General features: G+C 38.5%; 1 protein-coding gene across 2 annotated transcripts in view; it reads left to right on the top strand.

The window, feature by feature from the left end:
* LOC139444174 (nuclear migration protein unc-83-like) overlaps nt 1-19,421 on the top strand; it is a 124,603-nt gene that overhangs the window by 88,749 nt on the left and 16,433 nt on the right. For both annotated transcript variants that reach the window (XM_071225071.1, XM_071225072.1), the window contains one exon: nt 4,149-4,379. In XM_071225071.1, coding sequence (XP_071081172.1) covers nt 4,149-4,379 — 231 coding nt within the window. The remainder of the gene's footprint in view (nt 1-4,148; nt 4,380-19,421) is intronic.

Genomic DNA, 19,421 nt, shown 5'->3' with positions numbered 1-19,421 from the left:
AACTGGAAATAGTTGAAAAATCTCCCACAACTTACTGTGTAACACTGATCATGTGTAGTATTTCTGATACAATTGATCTTGCCTGATAGCATCTTTAATCAGGCATTATCATGTAACTTGTGTGGAGCACAGGATTAATCCCTGCTCCAGGCTACTTGTGGGAGTCGGCTTTGCTTCCAGATTACGTTGGGTGCTCATAACTTGAATCTGTAATGTCGTATGCTGTGTGCAGGCTGGGGTATTTCATGTAAGATTAACAAAGCATGAATCCTTCATCTCGCTGCAATAGGTGAGAGGGCTGTTTTTTTGTCACGGAGTACGGGTGGCATGAGACACTCACACCTCATGATACATTAACTTTTATCAATACAGGAATTCTTTCGGCTTCATACATGTCTCTCCTCGGGGAAATCTTACGTTACAGTTTGTTCAACAAAGGGGAGAAGAACTAGGGTCTTTTAGTGAAAATAATAAAAAATGAAATGAAAATCTCTAAAGTAATGCTGGGTTTGTTTGCAGTGATGAGGAATTGTTCGTGCATTTAACCCAAACAGGTTCATCCTATCGACTGCAATTATCAATTCCATGTCCTTTAATTGATAGGAGAAAAGTGATATTGGCCAGTGATATCATTTTGTGGACTTGGGTTTGGCAATGCTTCATTTTTCAATGCCAAAGCCATCTTTGATGTCTCTACCCTGAATAGACTCCACGGCTACCAACAGCAATTCCCTGTCTCTGTGTCAAACTCTTTGTTCCCTGTCTCAGTCACACTCTCTGTTCCCTGTCTCTGTGTCAAACTCTTTGTTCCCTGTCTCTGTGACAAACTCTTTGTTCCCTGTCTCTGTGACAAACTCTTTGTTCCCTGTCTCTGTGTCAAACTCTGTTCCCTGTCTCTGTGACACACTCTTTGTTCCCCATCTCTGTGGCAAACTCTCTGTTCCCTGTCTCTGTGTCAAACTCTCTGCTCCCTGTCTCTGTGTCAAACTCTCTGTTCCCTGTCTCTGTGACACACTCTTTGTTCCCCATCTCTGTGGCAAACTCTTTGTTCCCTGTCTCTGTGTCAAACTATGTTCCCTGTCTCTGTGGCAAACTCTCTGCTCCCTGTCTCTGTGTCAAACTCTCTGTTCCCTGTCTCTGTGACACACTCTTTGTTCCCCATCTCTGTGTCAAACTCTCTGTTCCCTGTCTCAGTCGCACTTTCTATGTTCCTGTTTTTGCAAGATGTAACTTGTTTTCAGTCTTCTAATGGCATTTGCAAACCGATTGTTTCTTAAGCAATTGTTAACATACAAACATTTGACAATGGGAACTGAAATAAATCAATGTTTTATCACAGATAGAATAGATGTTATCAAAGAAGATGACGAAAGATTTTCATAAGAGCACATAACATATAATATTATGTATGTAATTCAGGATCAAGACAGAAAAGGTTGACATTTTAAATGCAAATTTCCTGTAAGCCACTAGCTAGTGTTATACAGAGAATCCTCGTATTAGGCGGTGATTCGTCATGTAGATCTACCACATGGCGTAGTGCAATTCCTCTCTGTGTCAGAGTCCCATCTGTCACTGAGAAGCTTCCTGGATACCCCCCGCATGTCAATCGTAGAATTATATCACCATATATTATATCTCAACATGGAAAATTTATCATGGTGAGTGTTGTGGCTTGTTGAGCGTCTAGTGTCAAGGTTAAGTGATGTTTCCTGTAGGATTGCAGTCTCTTGTAACAAGCTGAGATGTTAATGGTGCTTATCCTGCAATAGCATTACCAATACAGCAGTCGTCTTTATATCAAGAGTTCAGTAGGGACGGTGAGCATGCATTAGAGTCATGTCAATTTTGATTAGTTTCATTACCTTTGTGTGTTTGTTTATTGTTGGTTGGTTGATTGGTTGTTTTACGCCGCACATAGCAATATTTCAGCTATATGACGGTGGTCTGTAAAAAATCGAGACTGACAGACAATTTCAGTGATTGATATCATGAGCATCGATCCACGCAATTAGGATCGATGTTATGCTCAACCAAGTTAGCGAGCCTGACAACCCGATCCTGTTAGTGGTCTTTTACGGCAGACATGGGTTGCTGAAGACCTATTCTACCCCGGATCTTCACGGGTCTTGTGTATTGGTAGATGACCTCCTCTGTGGCCTAGTGGTAGAGTGTCCGCCCGGAGAGCGGAAGATCTGGGGTTTTGATCCCTGGCCGCGTCATACCTAAAGATGGTACTTGTTGTTATCCTGCCTGTCGCTCGCCATTAAGAGGCTAAAACAAGGACTGGTCAGCTCCAGAGTCAGTACTGTGTCTGTGTAGGGTATTCATGTTAAACTGCGGCATGGTATCTCAGCGAGCTATTACCATAAATCAGCATCAGTCCGGACAAGTACAAGTGTGTGTGCATGCATGCACACATTGCTATATAAGTGCAATAATCTTGGATACTTACAGTATCAGTATAAGTATCCTTATTTTTATGAAGTTTTTTTCAAAATGGAACTTAAATTTAGGGCTCTATTTGATTCAAATCTGGGCCACAAGGAACTTTGATCAAGTAAATATTGTCATTCTGCTTCAGTTAGTATGGTAAAGGGTCTTTGTAATTAATATTATTATATCTGTGTGTTATTAAATGATTATATTAGTCATAGGGCTAATATCATTTTGGAGAACAAGTCCATGATCTGGCAGTGTTTTCATGGAGAACAGGTCATTTTAATCATCTGACAGATATACGTCACAAGTAATCTGACACAGGTTGAAGAAAGGAGATCTTCCAGACTACACTTAGATACATACATGCAACAATGTTACAATGTATAACATTACTGGATGTCAGATTAGCATCAAGGTGACAAGGTCAAGGTCGTAACCCAGGTGTGAGGATTGTTGTATATTTTTTGTCAACTCGTGACATATTTCGCGAACACCCCTACATCTGGTATGGTTGACATCTGCAGAAAGTGAAGGAGTGAACGTGGACCGATCGATAACTATTGATGGTCTAGGTATTTCCCTTTTTCAGAAGGCATATTTATACAATGGGATTCAGCTATTGGAGAACATTGATTACATTCAAGAACCTTGAGAGTGTACTGGGGAACCTGCCTGTCCCAACACAGACCTCTCGTCTGTGTGTGACCACCAGGGGAGGCCACTGGGCCGCTACAATGCACAAATATTTACTGGTCATGATTTTCAGACTGTTGTCCTCAGTTTTGTGTGTGCCATGCTATACCTGAGGCCAATGTTGGCGAGTATTCTTTATTGATTTGAAGAGAAGAATCGAGGACTACTAACACAGTTATTGCCTGTGTGAAGATTGAGAAGGATTTACACCTTGATATAAACAGCCTGGTTTGATTGGATACAAAGTTTTTCTCTGAAGATCGTTGCATATGTCAGATGGAGAGCTGTTGGTTCAGGAGTTTGTGGCATAGCAATTACATAAGTGTGGAATGGATTCAACACTCTTGTGTTTGCTTTGTATTCAGCGTGGTAGATGTGTGTTAATATAGTCAAACATGCCAAGTCGAAAAGAGTGGAAATGTATGCTGTAATTATTTGCTGATGTGACAAATGTTTGTTACAAACCTGACAGATTGGAGAATTTTACCAGGTTGTGAAATTCAGTGTGTTGGTTGAAATTTCTTTTGTTGTATAATAAAAGTATTTGTTTACAAAGTTTAGGGTTCAAAAGGTTAAGATTCAAAGTTTTGGGACCCCTTTGAAGTACTGATAATGTTGAGTTTTTGTAGAATAGGGCATTGTGGGTATTATCATCCCTTGGTGATCCTTCATGGACAAAATATATCATCATGGACGCTTTTCAACATTTAATGAATTTAGTGTTGCCTTTATCCTTCAGTTAGCCTGAGATGTCATTACAAGGTCTTCAGCTAACACGAATGCAAATTTATAATAAACTTTTTTCATATTTGTTTCAATCAGAAAAATGATACCACAACTTTATTGACATTGTGTAGAGTATGTCATTCTTTTTGAATACTGAAATGCCCTTTCAGTGTTATTTCATTTCATTATATTTGTATTGCTTTTTTTTAAATGAGGTTAAAGCTCTCTACATGGCAATTTGGAATGGTTGTAAATTGTAATTTAATTATATCATTGCTCTGTTTCAGGTTCTGCAGCGGGACATTGAGTCTCAGTCAAAGGTGGTGTCAGCCGTGGTCAAGCTGAGTCAGCGAATAAACAACGATGAGAGCTTTAACGGTGACATTGACACAGACGACGACCACTACACCCCCATCTCCCCGCGCACTGCAACAGGCTTGGAGCACCGTTGGCATGGCGTGTGGCTGCAGTCGCTAGAGTGGCAGTGTCGGCTAGAGGAGGAACTGAACAATCCAAAGGTAAAACACCACTTTCACTACACACCAGTCTAGTAGTCTAGTGGGTCAGGTGGTCACTCAGCTGGACTGGTTGGGTTTGATTCCCCCTGATAACAAAATGTGAACAATTCTTTGTTACATTATGCTCCTACTCATCTGGCATGACTCCCATGTTAACTTGAGTGAGTGAGTGAGTGACTTGGGTCTGATGCTGATATGAACACTATCTCACTTATGTAATAGAGAGTCAGCTTAATGTGGGAGAAAAACCCCGAAGTGATGCAGGTCGCAGATGTTTACCACTTCGGTTGGATATGGTGCTGACAAAGCTTGAAACACAAACAGGGCAAATCTGGATTGGAACCAAGATCATAGGTTACTGGCATGCTTAAGTGGTGCAAATTGATGCTCCATAGACAACTGCATCAACCGTGCCCCCGTTCTCATGTTGAAATAAGACAGCCTCCATGGTCTAGTGGAAGAGCGTCTGCCCGGAGAGCGGAAGGTACGGGGTTCGATCCCCGGCCGCGTCATACCAAAAGACATTAAAAAGATGGTACTTGTTGTTACCATGCCTGGTGCTCAGCATTAAGGGGGCTAAACAAGGAGTGGTTGGCTCGGAGTCAGTATACTGTGTCTGAGTGTGGTATTCATGTTAAACTGCGGCATGGTATCTCTCTGAGCTAGCACTATAAATCGGCATCGCACACACGCACGCACGCAGGTGCACGCGCACGCACACACACACACACACACACACACACACACACACACACAAGTGCAATAATCTTGGACATGACCCCATTTCACCTCACCTCATGGTCAAATATACCATGATCATTCTTTGTTGTGCCATCTTTCCATTCTTCTGGCACAACAAAGAGGGTTTTCCTAAACTCGCTTCTTTATGTGTCAGTATGTTTGTTCGAGCCATCATGAACATTATGTAAGCAAGTATCAGATTAATCAGATTCACAAAGTAAGAGTTCCACTAGGTAAGAAGTACCGCTGTCGTCAGATCACTTGGGACAATTTTAGATATATATGACAAATAGAAAATGAGTAAATACAACACAGGACACAATAGAAAATCATGAGGCCGTGCACTATTGCTAACAAAGGCTTTGTGGAGTACTCTTATAAAGCTGGAAGGTAATTACGGTTAAGTGTTCAATTAATGAATTATTCAAGGCAGTTCAATGTAGTTAGTGAAGCCTATGAAACTGTTGTCTCATGAAACCCAGACCTCTGTTACTTGTTATTTGCTTCTTACAGATTTTATGAGCCAAAGGAGTGAAATTTTTTATGACTTTCTCATGAAACAGTAATGATGTTCAGTCTCATTATGTACAAGCACTATCCTTTCCTTCACGTCGATGTCATCAGTTGAAGAAGCCGTAAATACAGGCACTGTAAGACTGAAAACAGTTTCTGTTGATGTCAGGAATATGGTTTTGATGTGGCGCCTAAGATACAAGTTTAATCTTCAGAAGGTCAGATAGTTAGAGCTTTAACTGGTAGGTCAGTCCGGTCTGAGATGTCCGTTTTCTTGGAAGGTATGCTGTAATTGTCACTGGTGCTTTTTTATGTTTATGTAAAGTGGCCAATCAATATGTGATCAACCCTGAGATTAGAAACCTTATGGTGAAATGTCACTTGGTGATTTCTCATTACATTTTGAAACTATGATCTTTTAGGAAAACAAAAATACAATTCACAAGCTTCAATTTATATTTATTACAGAGATTCATGTCATCAAACATTTGGATCATTCTCTGCAAAGTCTCATTTTCAGACTTATAACTGTTCATGTTATAACATTTTTAGATATAATGTCTGATTAAATGAACGTAGAGATGTATGCTGAAATGTTATGAGATAATGTTTTCATGACATTACTAAATGACAAGAGAAAAATAAGATATTTTTTAACTGTCTGCACATATGTCGATTTTTACAGAAGTAAGTGTATTTCAATCATCCTTCATGACGTGACAGCACAATTGTATCGTAGCACCCATAAGGTCCCTTTGCTTCTGGTCGGTCACATATTTTGTTGATTGTTACGATGCAGCCCATAAAGTGATGTCATTTCAGTACATTATGGTTGATGGTGTGAGTTGACTTCATCAGGGGGCAGGTTTAAAAACACCTAGGCTTGTGGGTTTGAACCATGGTTCACCCTGATTATTTTTCTAGGTTTGTCAGCACCATACCTGTTCTCATGAGTTTCAACAAAGTGGTAAACAATCTGAGAACTGCTTCACTTTGGGCTTTCCTCCCACAATCAACTGATATTATTAACTTTAATACTGTTAAAACCCAACTCACTCACTCTAAAGACACAGCTGCTTCACATGATAAGGGACCATAGGCTCATTTTTTGGTAACTTATATCTCAGGCAGAAGTCTATAAAATATTACTTATTTTTCATATTAGTATGAATAATGAATAGAATATCATAACAGACTTATAACTCACAGATGAATAAAAGAGTGGATTCCCAGTATCAAATTCTTGACACCATGCCTCCCTAAATGGGGGTTTTGATTGTTGGGATGTGTGACCTAGTCTAACAGTTAGTCCCCAAAATAGTTATCTTTAATTATCTATAAAAAAATATATCTACAAAATTAAAAATCCCATCCTAATTGAGCCAAGATCAATGGCTAAATTCTAGAGACGAGGCAACCAAGACATCAGTTGGATTGATTATTTAGTTTATCTTCTAGGGTCAGGGAGACAAACTATGGTGACCTTGGGTATGACATAGATCTCTGCTCATGCTGTCAGCCACTGGTTGTGTGGTCCAGGTTGGATCAGTTACCAGCCTTTGTCCTATATAGTCATACCATTGTGTGGAACTCACTGGACTTCAACGTGATGATCAGTTTCTATAGGCTTCATTTCACATGAATTGATAAATTTATGCTTTAGCTGTGCATTAGATTCATGACTGCCACATGTCATATTCTATTCCCTGAATAATGTACTGTTTTCCCTCTGCATCTAGCTTTGCAACAGCTAATGGTTTCTGTTTGTAATAACAAATACATTTAGTTGCATAGAAAAGTAAACATTACGGTAGAACATGTTTGATATTCGTAATCTGGTTTGTTTGTCTTTCATCTTATCTCTAAAGAATAAGATATTCAATGAACTAAATTCATTCAAAACGTATATTCAAGAGACACAGTTTCAAGTTTGAATTCAAAATTGTCATCCATGCATTGATTGGTGATTCTGACTTTTTCGCGTCTTTCCTATCCAGACATGAAATGAAATAGCCTTGCATGTCAAAAAGAAAAATCACCTGATCTGATTTAAGTGAAAAATAAACATCCGCCTAAAAATGTAGAATTTGCCCGTTGATCGTAAACACTGGATCGTGCCATCTCAACAGCAAGTTGTGCAAAGCAGGTATATTTTGACTTCTGAACCGAAGAGCTAGGATGGGTCTAAAGCAAATCGTTTTGTGGATTTTAGGCTGAGAGGAATTAGCCGAGAAAACAGACACCTGGGTGACAAATATCGGCACAAGCTGCTAATAAACAGTGGAACCATTGTTGATTTCTCAAATTCATTTGTACAGACAGATTATACTGATTGAATTCGGTAGCTGACATTTTGGCAGCCATTTCTATTGTCCAAAATCAGTGTTATGGTTATTCAGATGCTAAAAGTACAAACAGAAAATCCTGTAAATGCTGGACTGAGTGTCATGGCAGTTTTTCTATTTGTTGATGTGTTAAATATTTTCATTTGTATTATTTGTTGTAAATATTATAACTGTCCATTGGACATTTGTTGAACATACAATACCTGATCTGTTTGCCAGAAAAGAATATTTTTTGCGAGAAATTGGAAGTTTTTATTCTCTAAGAAACATATTTGACAGATGTCTTTGTGGATTTTTCACTTAACGGTGGCAAATGGTTTTAATGATAGTAATCACATGCCAAATATTTGTTGTGCCTTGATGTAGGATAATTTGATGGCCATATATTTACAATTCCAGTGTTGTCTTTCATATTTTGTTACATGTGTATTTCAAAGTCTTGCTGTGACTTAACATGGAGGGAAAAACATATCACTTCAAGAGGGCCATGGAATTATCGAGACCTTCTCAGAGGCCGACATTTGGCCCCAAGTCTGCTGCAGATGTTAATAATAATTCCCAAATTAGAATTAAAAACATATCCCAATTTACCTGCCAAGGGCACTAAGTTTGTTATCCTAGGTAAGTTCCTGAGAGCATACAGACAAGAATGATACACCTGTCTATTGAGGAAACTCATGTTGAGATGTAAAAATTAACACATCAATTTCCCGATCATAAAGTAAGTATCCAGATACTATTTCATTCAATACCACAAAGGTACAGGTTTATTGAGGGAATGTGTAGTCAGGTACAACAAGTAAAGCGTTAAGTTGACACACCTTTTTATCAGGTGTAAATCCTTTGATAGTTAACAGGGTCTGCATGAGTGAGATGGGGTGTAGACACGTGTAGGGGACTTGGCGTCTGATCTGGGTAGGGCTGAGAGTGCGCATGTGTCATAGCGTCACTCTGCAGCAGCTGTCCTTATACTTCTTCACGTATGTTCGTCTCAACCTTTGAACAGTGGATTGATGGTTACTATTTACCTTTGCTGTTGTTCATGGCAGGTTGGTTCATAGTTGACTTATGGTTTTATAGCATGAGAGTGAATAAGTAAATAGGTTATTCAGTCAACAGCTTCATTTGGATCTAGTGATATTTGGACCATTATTTTTACCACTATGACAGAGACTTTACTAAGTTTTTGAATTGCATTTTAAAGTTTTTAAGACAAGTTTTGTAGACATTTACAATGTATTAATGAGTCTGTTGATGGAGCAAGAAATAGCTCTGAAACTCTTGGAGACAATTACAAAATCTTGTCATCCGTTACGTTTTTATTCATTTTTACTGAGTAATTCAAACATCAGTTGCCATTACCGGCAATTACTCATACAGGTGTTAATTAAGGTCAACCATGAGAAGACCCGCAAGGCTGAGCCTAACCATGCTTGATTGATCATAGGGCAGACCTAAACAGTTCAAAGTGTTTCCATAGCAAAGTGGGAAAATAAATATGTCACAAGTAGGACGCTTGGGTGATTGGGTAAAATTGTGGCCGCAGGTAAGGGCCTAGCTAAACACAGAAGCGGATGAGTTATGATTGATTACATCTCAACCCAAACTGACACCAGGTTGTCAGAGTTTTTGTCCAAATGAAGAAGAAGAAAGTTTTAGATCTTCTTTCAACATAGGGTTAGTCACAACGTGAATTAACTCAGGTAGGAATATTTCACTAAACTGTCATTTGGATTGGTGATTTATTGAATTGTAGAGCATTTTGCTTTTGTTTTGATGAATGATTATGCAAAAACAAACATATTTTGCAAGGTGTTGGCGTAAACAGCAAATGGTCTGTTTGTATCAGTGTTCATAATAAGTTGTGCCATTGCATGACAGTATTCTGGATTCATATTGGTCAAACCATTCCATTGAAACACTATCTATACGGCTGTGACTACCCTGTAACACTTTTCTTCTCAGTACAACTCCTGTATTTATTCTGGGCAATCATAAATGATTACATGTTTAACATATATGTAATTGCATAAAACAATTCAAAATGTTAAAACAGATAACATTTATCAATGCTTCAATTGCCTTACCAGGCAAAAGTATTGGACATACCAGTATGTTTATTATGACTAATTGTTTGTTAATTTGCAAAACAAAATGCATGGTTTTCCGTTGGTGATATAATCGTTCATCATAAAGCAGGCTGTATGTCATAGTGCATACCAGGGATAATATTATGAGCTGACATTGACATGCTCTCTCTGCCCATGATGAATCACTGTGCTAGATAGAGGGGTTCTGGCATGGCCATGGTGGGACTCGTATACAGGTAATTGCCGCGTGCATCGCTTATCTTCCTTCTCTGATAGGTTATAATATACTCAAATAATATATACTCTAACTTGCAAATAAGTTACCTTACAGATTTTTCTAAACATTTTCAAAACAATGTGAAAGTTATGTTGACAGAAGGATGGTTTAAAGTCATATATCGTATTAGTCACATGACTCTAATGTTTTGCCAGTAGGTTATAAATGTATAGTTAATATAAACGGATGATACATATGTATCGGAGTATATATAAGTTGTTGCTGATCAGAATCTCAAACTAAATATCCAACCTTCTAATTTTGAAGTGCTTTTGTACCTATTGAACTGTGGGTATGTTTCGCTACATTTGTAAGCTGCTCACTTGACCTGCTGGCTCAAAACGTGTGGTGATATGGCAACATATGCAGGTCGATAACAACAAAACAAACAGCCATTTTGGCAGAGGCAAGTTTCAGCTGTTGTTCATGACTAATACAAAAGAAACCTTTCACTTTTAGAAATATCAATATCATTATTATGTATCCTTCACGTAGACAAATTTACATACGTGGATATAGGAATAATACTGGTCTGGTCACACATGTTGTAACACTAGACTAGAAATATGAACTTGTTAATTTTCATATTAATATAACGTCAAGACAGGGAATTCTAAGGTAGGAAACTAGTTGATTGTTATGAAGCTGAAAACTTTAAACTTTTAAATTTAGTTTTATAGATATTTAAAGTGTAAATAACAATAATCTGGATATAATTATTGTTTTAAAGATTTGAGCACTGGCTGGTTATTGTTTTTCCCAAGGATGTGCTTGTATTGATTTGTCTTTCATCAGTAGTAGCTTGTACACAGGTAGGTAAGATGTAGGTCAACAACACGTGTGTCGTTAAGTTGGTTTAGGTAAGTGGAGTCTTGGATGACCATTTGAAGGAGTATTGACCACAACATTCTCTCGTTATTATTCCATTTCCGTAATGACCAGCAGTTAACCATGCCTTTGACTCTTCTAAGTCAATGGTAATTTCTTTACCTCTATACATTAGGGGCTCTAAGTAGATAGCAAGGCTATGCAAGGTAACTTAACACTGTGATGCTAGTATTGAAGTTTGTGAGTATGTCACGACCTATTTGCCACCTAGTGCCCAGTGGGTTGGCTGTGTTCTCTGTCGCAGGTCGTGTGTGCTGACCACAAGTTGCGGGATGTTATATAGGGATGCAGGAAGTTGAGATAAACACAGGGACGCTATAGCCACTGGCCAATGTGTGTTTGGGTATTCTGGACCAGTCTGTGAAACTGTGAGTGGATATGGTGAGATCGATATGGTTAAACATGAAGGCAATGTTGTGGTGACTGGCAAGGTAGAGTTCAGGTGTTGTGGCAGATAGGCTCATACCACACTGAACACTGATCAGGATACATCACTCCTTAGGGTGTCACTCTCCACTCCAGTATGTCACACAGGCAAGTTGGGACAGCTTTTGTGCTTCAAACTTACAAACTTTTTATTTTTATTACAATGTTTGTGTAAAGTTAGATTTTGAAAGAACGTGAAAGAGATGAATGTGGAAGGTTGTCAGTTGTATGAGAGCAGTTTAGAATATTATTCATCGCTTTTCATTTTGAGTGCAGTTATCTTTCATAAGAAATTGTGAAGTAGCCCCAGTGATATCTGCATATTTTTAAAGTTATTCATAATTTATTTCATAAAACAGTACAGAAATATTAACTCGAATGATATCACAGCTTTGGATGCTCATTTTTTCTCTAATATATTTTTAGCTGAAAAAAAGTATAAGGAATGGGTTCTGTTGAAATGACAATTGACAAATTCACCTTGGTGAGGCCTTATTCAGTTGAAAATTTCTTTTATATTGAGTCCGATTTTTTTTCTATTTTATTTCTTAATTTAGTGTACATAGTGTTTTTCTGGCTTGAGAGGGTCTTTGATCCAAGAGTATCACATGCTATGCCTCCCATCCTGTTGGCTGAATGTCGGTTTAGATGAAGGTGGCTGGTTGCTCGGGTCTACCGACATGCATGACCTTACTTGACACGGACATCTGGTCATCAGGATATTTGTGGCCTCCAGCTGAAATATGATGACAGTTTAAACTTAATATCTTCTAGTTTTTATGTTTCTGGTCAACTTCTCAGAGGTCAGATTCTTACATCAAATGGTTATGTCATCCAAATATTGATTGGAAGATACCACATTAAGTGTGTTTCTAGATAGCTAAGGACATCAAGGAGAGAAGATGGGTTACAGTATAGATGTACCTGTTGCTCTTTAACAAATTAGGACAAAGTATTGGAGGTTTGTGCATTCTGTGTAATTTCAGTAACCACAGTAAAAGAGTATTCTGGGTCTCAAGTTGAGTAACTGAATTGATATTATAAAACAATTATTTATATTTTTGGGGTGATTAAATGAATTCATACTTGTTCCTTTTATTTGTTATTGAATATATGTTTAGATTTTAAATACTCATGTTTACTTTAATTACCATGTTTAGTAAACTGGCAATTTTAGAAGTTGGTAACAGTAATGATAAGTTATTTTATGGAGAACAGCTTCTTTATTCCATTTTCACTCTTGCTTGAAAACAGTATGAGGATCTATACAGAAACGTCTCATCATAATATTATAAAGAAGTTGTCATCCATAAAATATCTTGTCTTTACTGTGACTGTTTACTTTAGCAAGAAGTATTCCTTTCCATAATAATCATGCTATGTTTAGTAAGTTATCAAAAGTACATACAGATAAATTATGGCCAGTCATTGATGGGACTATATATATCAATATTGATGGTGAGCTGTTTCATATCATTGCCATATGACAGTTGTATCTGGGTGTGATAAGAATTACCCCACCAATAGTTGATCAGTAAATATGTTGCAAAGATTCTGATTGTGGTTTGTGTTTGATATGAACACATGTAGCCACTGTTGGCTGACAGTTTCAATTAGCTAGATATTGATATATAGATAGATGTTAATAATAATGAGGTCAATTCAGGTAGATTAGGGCATATAGTGCTCAGGTATTGACCATCGCCTGGACACTGGTTCATACCTCAGTGCTTCGATTAATTGCAAGTAGATTGTATGTGTGGAATCCTGCCTCGTTTGTCAGTTCCATCCCAGATTGCTTGCTCCATTGATTATTGTATATGGTTATACTGTTGTGGGCTATGGGCTGATGAACAGTTCTCTTATTCTAAAAGGCTATTCGTGCCAGTTGATCAGTATTGATTTTCATAGTATTTTGTTTGCCGAAACTTTGCTAATGGATTGGATGAGAAGGTGTTTGGAACAGTTAAACAGATTTGTGATTTTTATATAAACTTGTTTCAGGGCTTCCTGTAATGTATGAAAGCTAGTATTTATTTTGTTTCTTTTGGAAACTTATAACAAACTGTAACCTTTCAAACTTACTGAAAACGATTTGTGAAGGGTAGATATTTTTTTTATAAAGTTAGCAGTTCATGTTTTTGTGTTAAATAAAAGTGTTTGACTTCAAAGAAAAACACTTGAAGGGGGATTAAGATTTTGTACTTCGTGACTCATGTTCTGTTTTGGGCGAGCTGGGAGATGTGCAAGTTGAATAGACTCCATATTTGAGGATACTTGCTCTGAGGTTGCTCGTATTGTATGAGTGTATATCTGACCAAGCACTTCTATCCCTGTAAAACCAACACCCTCAAGGAGAGGGTAGGTTTAAGTGGATAGGTAAATAGGTAATGACAGACTGAATGTGAAATGGCTACTGTAAGTCAACAAGGCATGGAGACAGCTGTAGCCACACAGGAGAGTTATACACGCAGGCAGGAGGGCAGTTCGACCTGAACAGACTCATTATGGTATCTCAAGGGAATGTCCAAGAGCCAGGTTCAATTCCATTTTGGGTATTTTTAGTGATCCCTTTATACTACTCAAAAGATGTTAAAGATATCTTGATTCTTTCATATTACTGTAGTCAATCTGTCAAGCCAAAGAACACTTGATTCTGTCTTCTGTAATATTACTACAGTCAATCTGTCAAGCCAAAGAACACTTGATTCTGTCATATTACTATGGTAAATCTGTCATGCCATGACAAATTTACCATCATAATATGAAAGAATTAAGTGTTCTTTAACTTCTTTTGAGTAGTATATATTGTGTAGTTAGTAATATAAGTGCTATAAAGCACGAATCACTTGCTGTATAAAAGTACTATGGATCACTTGCTTTGCATTGATATTAATGGTGTGTCTTTGATGCTTGTATGTATTTGTTCAGTAACTGCTAGACATTGGTCTCTTTTTCCTGTTTGGTTATGGATAATTAATGTTTGAACCTAGGCCTGAATTCAACAAGTGTACTTTACAAATGTGTATGATGTTAATTTATCCATAATTTTTCATTTCGTCTGTCAGGTATCATACTGTCATATGTAGCAATGATGAATGAAGATGAAGCAGATGATGTGTAAAAAGTGTACTTTATGATGATTGATGAATAATGCAATGATTTCCTTCCATGCTTATGTGATCATGTGAGTGAATAAGTACAAATTTAACATCACATCAGCATTTTTTCAGCCATATAGTGACATTTGATCATGTATTCATCCACTGTTGTTGATAGAAAAATAGGATTATCCCTGCGATGCATGTGGGAGACCATCTTCTATGGTTCCTAGGATAATACCCAGCATCCGGGAATAATGACCTTATGTCCAACTCCCCAGGAGAAGGTGGGCTTTGTATTGTAAGACGATACGCCTCATATCACACCCACCACATACACGACATGCCAATATTAGATATATATCATAGACCACACTGCCAGTGCATCCCTTATAATATACACATGAAATACATTCCACTTGTCTATATCTCCCACTGCTGTGACATGTGTCGACCAATCATGACAACCTCAGCTTCATCTCAGGCCTGTGAAGGGATAGTGGTTCATCCAGTGGTCAAACGGTCATTACTGACTTGAAAGCGCCCTCTGTTGGCAGGTGAAGCAGGGTAATCAATGGTACTGGAGTAATAATGGCGGTGTATGTTCCCGAGGTGTTGAGGCCAGGTAGGGGAAACACTGTAATTAGTGACTGACAATGCAGGGGGTAATTAAGTGAATGGGAAATAGATCCAGTTGGGGTGGAGCGGTGTCATTTGTAAGATTTATAGGAAGGATATATTGCTCAGTTGACCAGTTGACCAGTTGATGTATTTAGTCAACTTTGTTGTGAGCTTCTAATGTGATAAACATGTTATGTGCCTCACTTGTTCCAAGCGTAGGAAACTTCTGGAAATAGTCGTCACACAAAAACTGGGCTTGTAATTCAGACAGTTCACAGCTCATATCAAGTTTCTGATTCTTCTGCTAAGGAATATGCTGAACCATCAGTTGTGTATGAAAGTTAGAACATTACCAATCATGTTGGAAAGCCTTCTTGTCAAGGTATCAGCTACCTGCCAGGGGATATGCTGTACCATCAGGTGTGCATCAAAGTAAGGAAGTTACCAAGGATGTCAGGAAGACCTTCAAGGTGTCAACTACCTGCCTGGGAGTATGCCATGCTATCAGGTGTGCAGCCTTGTTTTGTGTAGCAGGACTTTATTTCAAAATATGTTATTACCATAGTTTCAGTTAAATGGAATCACAGTGATATGATTCTGGAGATGTTGGGCCCGTTCTACAAAGATGTCTTGGTGCTAAGATTATTTTAAGTCAGTGTTAAAGTTTGGGAGTTACAATCGTCTTGGCGCTAAGATCACTTTGTGGAACGTGGTCCTGCATGGTAATGCAGGTTACAACAGAGCTGAGTTGGGTGTGTTTGGGTGGAATTACCATGGTTTAGTTCAGTAGTGTCAGGTTTCACCTGTTTCTTCACCACATAGCATGTCACTGGACAACGTGGAAAAGACCTTAGGCCTTGACAGCTTTCCTTCTCTGCCCATGCTACTGTTTGAGTAGAACATCTGGATAAAACACGATTGTCTACCCATAGCAGTTTCAGAAAGGGTGTGTATTGTTTGTTCCACTTCAGTGAGACCATTGAAGACAAGGATTTATTGTCGATAAGTCGAATATTGGTTTTGCTTGTCAAGAAATCATTATCCTGCTAGATGGCCCTTTATGTTCTCTATTGATGAACATGACATGAAACTGATCTTTGTCGGTGGCATCATTGCCTGCTCTGATTGGCTTCCTGTCCACTGATCACTTGTTAACGCTGACTTACACCTAATCTAATGTATAGGTTGATACCACAGCTCAGGCGTATGGTCAGTTGAGCTGGACCAATTGGGTTTGACCCTAATTCAATCCAGTGAGCACTACTGTTGCAGGAAAGGTATTGATTCAGCCGATCAATCCATCATTGACCGAAGTTGGTCAAAACGACCACATATAATTTCGGCATCATTTTGCTCTATAAGGGTTCGCTCAGCAAGAATTATAGAAATTATACAAACATTGTGCTCAGGGTGAGCTGACGCTAATTATTTTCCAATATATTGAATGAAATGTTTGGACAGGGACTTGACCTACTTGTTGGTGCTTGTAATGTAGAGCTGCCAAGACTCGTACTATGGTGATGCCAGAGCCACCTGGTGTCAAAGAAAGGAATTAAGATTGGCAGATTCAAGGGAGTTTTGTGTTAATAGGAGGATGCCTGTGGAAATGGGTTGGTTGAGCTCTCACTGAGATTGTGCCATTGACCGAATTAAGACCATATTCAGAAGATTTTCCAACGTTTTCTCAATACATATTTGATGTATGGCTTGTGTTAGAATCAACCTACCTGAAACTAAACCAATGTTGATTTTTAAAAAATTGATGCAAATCTGGCATAAAAGTCACCATTAACCTAACTGAAAGTCTTAATATTGTGGGGGAAAGGATGATTGTTTGACCAGACGCTTCTTGTCAGTCATTTAGGGCTCAATTCAGGTTCAATATGGAAGTTTTCATGAAAGACCAGTACACAAGCCACTGTCAAGTTGGCAGGTCAGTGGCAAAGCCACCACAAACATGGACCTAGACCGTGAAATTCTGTATCCTATTTCCAGCTAATTTTAGCTGTAGCCATTACACGGGTAATTAAATTATGTTATTTTCGTGTTAGTTGTACTCCTGGCTCCTCAGGGACTGGTTCAGGTAGAGTATAAATACTTAATGCTCAGGTGCTAATTTTCTCTCCAGTGTCATAAGAGCTGATGAGAAAGAAGGGATCAACAAGCTTTGTTGGACAATTGATGCATTGTGTTAAAAGCATGATGATAGACACATGGTAATACAATGTACAACTAGTAGGGAAAAGAATATACACAGAATTTGTATCAATACTTCTTATATTTACCACTGATATGTTTATCATGACATATTGTAGTTCTGTTTAATTTGACATATTGTCTCTATCAACCATATTGTAGCTAGCCCACGCACGCACGCACGCAAACACACACGCACGCACACACACACACACACACACACACACACACACACACACACACACACACACACACACACACACACACACACACACACACACACGCACTGTGAATAACACTTGGTTCGATTCCCTACATGGATACAACAAGGTATGAAGACCTTGTATGTCTGTGAAACTAGTCTGTTAATGAGTTTTCTATTTACTAATTAATACGTGATAAAAGTATTGTCCAATCATTTCCCTTCACTTCTGGTAAAAGTGGAGCATCATTTGCCGCACAACACCACTTGTCATTCTCACACCTGCTGGTGGTGATGATAGAACTCATCAAATACTGGCCTGTTACTCAACATCCCAGAGAAACTCTCTCATCAATAGGAGTGGATTACACAACTTCCCAGAGGACTCCTGAAACAAGATCAACTGCTGTCTAATCTAGTTCCATGTCCCTATATGTCACCATCCCAGTGAACAGTGTCCCTGTGAAGTGTAGCGGCCAGCCTGGCTCTTGTGACAGCTTGCCTGGGGGGTCACATCCCAGTGACCCAACTTAGTCCCTGAGAAACATCCCTGTGTACCACCAGGCCGTCCCCAGTCAGGCCCTGTAGTTGTCATCTTCACACTTCCACTGAAAGTAATGATGAAGCTCGGACTGGATGGCAGATGAGTGGATGATGGACGGCTATGGATGAAGGCCTTTGAAGACCATAAGATCTGGGAATATTTTACAGTGATATGTTTGTATATCCTGTAGACCACTGTCTTTTGATGTGGATGAAGGTTTTCAAGAATTTTTGATTTGTAGGGAATATCTTATACTGATGTGTCTACATATCTTGTCCCTCGGTTTTGATGAAGGCCTTTCAAGATCATATGATCTGGGGGAATATCTTACATGGATCTATATTCATATCCCGTTGAGCACTGTCCCTCTGTGTGGATGAAAGCCTTTCAAGACCATATGATCTGTGGGAAATATGTTACATGGATCTACATTCATATCCCGTTGAGCACTGTCCCTCAGTGTTGATGAAGGTCTTTCGAGGACATATGATCTATGGGGAATATCTTACAGAGATCTGTATTCATATCCTGTTGAGCACTGTCCCTCAGTGTTGATGAAGGCCTTTCAAGACCATATGATCTGTGGGGAATATCTTACATGGATCTATCTTCATATCCTGTTGAGCACTGTCCCTCGGTGTTGATGAAGGCTTTTCAAGACCATATGATCTGTGGGGAATATCTTCTACTGATATAATATGTACATATCCAGTGAAGCTGAAATAAGTCACTGATGCTGTCTCAAACTCAATGATAGGATACACAATACGCTGCATTCTGTATCAGTTACCTGGTATTCAGATGGTTAACAGACTGGTAATGATTGACATTCTAGCATTATTAATTGAAGTCCATTCTGAATCTGATCCTGTTTCAAAATAACATGAAAAGACATGACATGACATTAAAATAAGTTTTATAGAAATAAGTTAACTTTTTTTAATTGTGTTTTATGAAAATTTGTCCCAAACAGTTTATTGCAAACAAGAATGAGGTCAAATAAACCCTTTCATGTCATACAAACATTAGGTTATAGTGGTAATGTCCATTGAGGAAATTGATCCCAAGATAATGGCAAATATTAAACGTAATAAACTT

The sequence above is a fragment of the Haliotis cracherodii genome, unplaced genomic scaffold (genome assembly GCF_022045235.1).
Source record: "Haliotis cracherodii isolate W230 unplaced genomic scaffold, xgHalCrac1.p SCAF_5, whole genome shotgun sequence".
Classification (NCBI taxonomy): Eukaryota; Metazoa; Mollusca; class Gastropoda; order Lepetellida; family Haliotidae; genus Haliotis; species Haliotis cracherodii.
Note: the sequence above shows the minus strand (reverse complement) of the source record. Positions and strands in the feature narration are given on the sequence as shown.